Here is a 7,010-nt window from a genome sequence, read left to right as displayed (position 1 = left end):
AATTCTGTATGCAGAGAAGTAGCTGTCATTGAATTGTAGCACATACGTAGCAAGTGATGAGTTTATGGATCTTACTTTTCATTGCATGGATAGTTATAGTTAGTTAGTTTGTTTATTCACAGAGAAACATATACAGAGTGGCAACACTTGCATGCCTTTTGTTCCATGGTTGTCTCGGTAGACTATTGGCTTTTCATATTAAAATGAGCTTCAAAGGTGTTAAACTTTTTGGAGGCTTTGTTTGTGGTTGATAATTACACGAGATTATGCGAAAAATACGACGAGATGGCATCGTACTGCCAGTCGCGTAGCAACCATAGTTACTTTGTGAGCTCTCAGGCCAGAAACACTGCTTCACGCCAATCAAACATAACACGCCAGCAGTTTCATAAACATGTCCTTCCTTGACGCACGTGTAAAAGACGGTATGACTGACCGTAAACCATTGAGTAAAACCAGACAGTATCGATAAAAGACTTTCAAATTTGGTTCAAACACACTCATTATATATTCATAAAAATATGAGAGGAATTTTTAAAACGGTAAAACTCATTTTCCTGAAGCTCAAAACACTCCCGTTTTCGCCAGCACGTCAATTCTGCTCAGCACCACACGACAACAACAACACAAACTTTGCCGAACATACTTTCGCTTAACAATTGGCGAAAATCCGAAAATTACCGAAGGATTCATGGTCGGCACTCTTCGGAAAAGAGAGGCGAGAGCAACCTGAGGCGAGGCGAACATGGATGGGTTACGTAACCGCTTCACGCCTTAAACACTACCCGTTGCCACTCTATCTATCTTTCTCTATGGTTTATTATAGTGACATGAGGTCAAAATTACATATTCTTTACAACAAAAGTAGCAATGTGAATAAGGAAACCTCCCAGCCAAATGGACTTATATGTCACTGGCTTTGAATACAAAAACAGAGGAAAAAAAGGTGTACAATACACAACAGCAAAGGTATAAATTACACTAAGTTAGCCTATACAAACCTTCTTTTCTTCGAAGAAATGCTTTTTCAATATATTTTGCTGTGTTTCTAACATTATATTGTTGAAATATAAGCTTTAACATTAACTTTAACTTGGATAACACGTTGCGCTCCAAGTTTGAGACAATGATAAATAATTCGAATAACAGCGTCTGCAAAGATGATATCGGGTACGTTAACCGTAAAGTGTATGTCAAACATACACTAGATAAATATCACTGACCACAGAACTCTAATCAAAATTAATGCATGAATCAAGCATTGCTCACATATAAAAAACGTGTATTATACTCTAAAATAACAATAATGAAGATCACCATTACCCTCAGGCAAGACTAGCTCATAAGCTTTCTAGCATTTTACAATTACATATCAATCGACTCAGTGACTTTTCAGATATACACCGTAACAGTGAAGACAATCATAACCGTTCAATTTATTGACTTAATTGATTAATTGACTCTCTGACTGGAATGACTGATTGATTGATTTGCTCAATCAATCAATGCCGTTATACAAATCAACATTTGGCACGCTCAAACAGAGAGAAAATTAATTTGTCATCGCTATTGCATGAACAGAACGTGACCTTCAGTCTTGTCAAATTTCGATTAAGTAATCATTCATTGAAAATTGAAACAGGACGCTACAATAAAAGTCCGGTACATGAAATAGTCTGCGAACTCTGCGATAGCAAATGTGTAGAAGATGAACAACATTTCATCATTTCTTACAAATTTTACACCAGCCAAAGAAATCTCTTGTTTGCTGCAGCAGCAAAATATAACACCACATTTTATGATATGCCTAACAAATTTGAATTCATAATGAAAAATACACGCATATCAATTCCTCCAGCACAGTACATATCTATATGTATGGAATTGAGAATGGCACGCCTATCAGAAATGTTATCATTATTTGATTTTCTCGCTATCTTGATAGATGAATCATGCTATTGTTTTGTTTTTTTTATAATTTATTTCTTTTTCTTATTATTACTTTGAAACACTATCTTGGTTTCTTTTGAGTAACTTCCTCATTTGTTTTTGTAACGCTTTTCTTCCCTTCAAAGGGAAGTTGTGTGTCTAATAATACAGACAGTATACTATTACATGTACATTGCCAGCTAACTGTTCACCAGGTCGGTAGTTCTTCGCAAGGCAATAAAACAAGAAAAAAAAGGAACTTTATGCACTAAAAAAAAATACAAGCAAGTACAGTTTTTGATTCATTTTCATTAGCCAGAAATTCAGGAATGTTACATCATGACATGTACAACGTCAGTTGAGAAGACTGTCCAAAATCAAAGACGTTTACTTCAGCTATTGTTCTCAGACTCGACCACCTTCATTTCAACATCATTTCCCACAGTTCCAGACTTCATTTGTCTTTCATTCATGATGAATTCAGAGATGAGTATTATAAGTCCAGCCATCACTGCAGCGATGCCATAAAAATAAAAAGAGTTGTTGTAATCGCCTGTTTCGTCGTATATGAAACCTGCAAAGTTAAGATACATTTTTAGAAAAGTGAAATGTAAGGAACTGTTCTAAGTCAAAAGTTTACTGAAACAAACTAATTTTAAAATCAAACCAGTGTACAGGTTGTTCTTACCTGCGCATGGAGGGCCAATTAATCCTCCCGTAGCGAGGAAGGGCGCATACAAACTTAGAGCAGCCGTGAGCATCACACCGGAGACAATGTCTTTCAGAACTAATACGATCACTGTCAGAAATATTCCACTAAGAAATCCGAAAACAAGACTGAACGCCATGTAGGATACATACGTCTTGCAAAGACCGCTAACAATATATGCAACACCAGTTAAAATTAGGGCAATTCCGAATAAGCGTGAACTGGTCAAATATCTTGAAAATAGGTACAAAATAACAGGTACTGTTGCACGCCCAAGGATACTGCTAATCCCAAGTGCTGACGCCAGGAAAGATATTTCTTGAGGCGTTCCAACTTTCAAGACTTTAGCTCTAGCGATTGCATGAGCTGGAACCCCGTGGAATCCCATACCTATGCCGAAAAATACGGTTATACACACGACAACAAACGAGGGATACTTGATGAACAAACCGCAGTCACATAGTTGCCTGATTGTTTGTATTATCCCGTGATTTTTTATGTCCGATTTTTTATCCACATTCTCAACGTTGAGCGCCGAATTTTCACCATGATCCGTTCGCTGTAAACTTGGCGATTTAAACAGTGAAGCAGAAACAAACATGTGGGCATTTACTGCAGAAAATACGATCAGAGCACCTCTCCATCCGTAGCTGTCGATCAGTAATTGTAGTAATGGTGGAAACACAATCGCTCCAATGCCAGATCCAGTTAAAGCTATTGCATTAGCTAATGCGAACCGTTTCTTGATGTAGAGGGCCATAATTCCGATTGCTGGAGAATTGACAAGGCCGTGTCCAAGTCCTTCAAAGAAACAAGTAATTTTAATGAAATGATATATCGGTAATGTAAAGAAGTATTTAAAAGTACGCTTGAGTAAAGAGGCATGTGTCAGTTTTATACTTCTTCGCTACAAATGACACAGAAATAAATAAATATTGTATTTAATCATTACAGCCTCTAGAAAGCTTCAATTCTTTCCAGTTATGTTTTAACAACTCAATGGATGACCATTTGCAAACATAAACCAACATAGATGCTCCCAGATGCTATTAGTTTGTAAATGAGCTTTATATATTTTCACAGCCTCACCACAGAGGCAGGTTATGTTGCATAAGAAAAATAGTCGATTTGACTGTTATTGAGTAATGTGTATTTTACTTTACCTGCATTCTAACATACAAATCTCTCATGAATATAGCTCCATGTTATCTTACAGAACAACAGTTTCTCTCAAAAATGTTCATGATTATCAAACACGTGCAGCCTTCAGATTGAAATGGTGTGTTCCGAAAAACCGTACAACAGGTGGACAGAGAACATGCGTGGTGTATAACACTTGACTACACTTATCGAGCACAAGATGAAGCGCTTATCTTAATCTTTTGAAACATCAATTGAAAACTTTTTTTGTCGGTTATATGGAAAAATTATCTTATAGTATTTTTCGTCTGTCACATTTGTAACACGTATAGAACTTACAGGTTTATATATACTTTACTTTTATACCATTTCTTTGTTGTTTAAAGGACTTTATTGCATGGAGATAAAACCTTATTCGGTCATTTTCCCTACTTGTGCTTGTAATTGTGAATAAATAAATAATAAATAAACGTCGATCTATGGACGATCATCGATACATTGATCGATATAACATCAGTCTTTTTCACTCTTAGTGAACCCTATTTGTTGTCATGCCAACTTGAAACTAAAAGCTAATAGGCGTTATAAAGTTAAAATGGTTTAACAAATATTATTGTTTTAATGACTATTATTCTATCAGGCTTAAGTTTAAAAATTCATAATAATTTTAAGGACTTAATAAATATTCAAATGAAGGTAGTACTACACCTGAAATGACCGCTATGAATATAATGGTGATGATGATGATAATTACGATGTTGACAATGATAATGAGGAGGAGGAGGAGAACAACGACGACGCTGATGATTATGCGGATGATAAAAGTTGTAATCTGACAGTAATCTCATTCCAATTTAATATTTTAAGATGTTTTCACGTCCGTAAGTTCAAGTACAAGTGCGTATGACATCGCTGTTGTGCTACAGAAATGTTATCGAACGTGGCCACCAACAAATGATATTGTTGTGCCTAGATGTAAGTAATTATTACCCTCTTACCTACGAGAAAACCAAAGCTGAAGTACAGAAACTCAATATTTGGGGCAAATGCACTCAATAATAATCCAATTGAAGACATCGCAGCTCCAGACATTACTGTTAGCCGGTATCCTATCTTCTTAACACAAATGTTCACGAATGGCCCTGTGAAAGAAATGTGTAGTGTACTTATTATAGTATCAATATATTTTCGCTTTCTTTTCCGTGATCTCCGGATACGCAAGTGAGTTAATGCAGAGGTCCAGACCGAATTTCTGGCTGTAACTATTTTCTCTAAAACTACGCGATCATATTTTGGTGACCTTTGTACACATACGTAGTTTTGATAGCTATTTCAGTTTATGTCATTTAAATTTGCATAAAAAGTGTCAAGTGATTTTTATACCGACATTTACCCACCAAAATCGATTGTTTTATGTCGCAGCACATTTCATCTTGTAAACAAAGTTAAAACTTTATTTTTGTGCCATATGATAACAGAGTAAGTTCAGGTCAATGGATTAATATACTTTTCCAAGAAAATACGTACGATTTGTAGGAAAAATCAATTGTTGTTTGAATTTCGGTATTTTTTTAAGGAAACGTTACCAAATAATACATGTTAAAGCTTTTCCCCTTGGAAATTCTTAGAGTGTTGATTTCAGGAACATTCTTAACGTAAGTTTGTGACGTATTCCAGCTGACTATTAGTGGCAGTGATATATTGTCTTGTTTTCAAGTATTGAAATGAGGCTAAGCTACAAAATAGTAGAGTATACTGACCCCGAATATCAAACAGTGCTATCGTTTGTATTTCGATAACACGATAAGAATATTTAACCACACTGTCATAATTTTTTTCAAACGCGTCTACCTTTAGATGAACTACTTTGATAAGTCGGTATCCAAATTTAGTCTCTTTAGTATATTTCCAATGTTCGGCTAATTATTCAATGATACTTGTTTTAAACGATTAAAACAATGACAGTGTTGATAAACTTGTCCAAAGCTGAACTACTGCGGTCGATCTTGCTGCAGGTTTTGAATTGAGTGATTTCTCATTTCATCAGAAGGTATACACTTGTGACTGTGGTGCAAACAGACTATTTTTTCAGCAAAAGAGCTTTGCATTATTTAGGCAATTCCTGCTATATCAAAATAAAAATGTTAAATTGATTAATAACAAGAAACCTGGCTGCACAATTTAATTCATTTTTGACATGCAATTTAGGAGTCGATTGATTCGACTGTGCTTACTTTCCTTCGATATTAGCATATTTATACGATGAATATCTGTTTCAAACGTCTTCATGTTAAGTAAGACTCCTGTTTTGTATAAGGTAGATGATCCTCGAAATTGAAAGACAACTTTCTTAAACTTTCCCAAATAAATTTTGCATCCATTCTCTTTCAAAATCAAGAATAACAATCCGTTATACAAATCAACATTGACAAGCAACGCTCATCAAACAGAAAGCAAAATCTGGTTTTTGTCATCGCCATCTCATGAACAGAACATGACTTTCAGCTTCATTTCATTTTTGGTTGTCGATCGTATATATGATACTTCGTTATACCATATACGAACAGGAGTCGTGGATTATTCAAACACTTCCATGGCAAACGGAAATAATCGCATTTAGGGGATAGTGGTCTACTTATATCTCAATCGTCGTGCGCTACCTTAGCATCTACGTCTGTGCACACAGTCACCATTAAGATTCATTTTCACGTTGTTTATTAATGAACACTTAGATGGAGAGATCTTTGAACACACCTACGTCCACATCTTGGCTTAAATGGTTACGTCTCTAGAATGTTAGCTGATTTGTTAAAAAGCTGAATGTTCAACTCACCTACACCGAATTCAATACAAACCATCAATGAAATAATCCATGACACACGAGATGAAGTCTCGTCGAAGTAGTCCTGGATGGCGATGAATAGAGGACCTATCGACTGAATTACGCCGAATATGAAAGCACAGCAAATATGGCTTCCCAGTACTACCAACCAACCATATATACCGCCGTTTTTGCGATTATCTGCGCGGGTCATGTCACTCAGTTTTATGTTTTGCTGCAATTGACGTCGTTGCATCATTGACCGTGATAGGTGTTCAATGATACCTTGCTTTGAACTTGGTGTCTCCCTCGAGAAGTCAAGTTTCCCATGTGTAGCATCAGCGTCAGCTTAGTCACGGTCAGGAGAGCTCGGTCTATTGTTCACAAGTGGTGTCATGAGGCACTGCTACT

The 7,010-nt window shown here is 36.1% G+C and overlaps 1 protein-coding gene across 1 annotated transcript; it reads right to left on the bottom strand.

Moving 5' to 3' along the window:
* Positions 1–801: 801 nt before the first annotated feature.
* LOC139132844 (monocarboxylate transporter 13-like) lies at positions 802–7,010 on the bottom strand. The gene is made up of 4 exons (XM_070699160.1): positions 6,612–7,010; positions 4,777–4,920; positions 2,618–3,439; positions 802–2,503 (listed from the first exon to the last, which is right to left on the bottom strand). The coding sequence occupies exons 1-4, from the start codon at positions 6,856–6,858 to the stop codon at positions 2,322–2,324; spliced, it is 1,395 nt and encodes a 464-aa protein (XP_070555261.1). The 5' UTR covers positions 6,859–7,010; the 3' UTR covers positions 802–2,321.

This window comes from Ptychodera flava, chromosome 5, assembly GCF_041260155.1.
Source record: "Ptychodera flava strain L36383 chromosome 5, AS_Pfla_20210202, whole genome shotgun sequence".
Classification (NCBI taxonomy): domain Eukaryota; kingdom Metazoa; phylum Hemichordata; class Enteropneusta; family Ptychoderidae; genus Ptychodera; species Ptychodera flava.
This window is presented reverse-complemented; position numbering and strand designations above follow the sequence as displayed.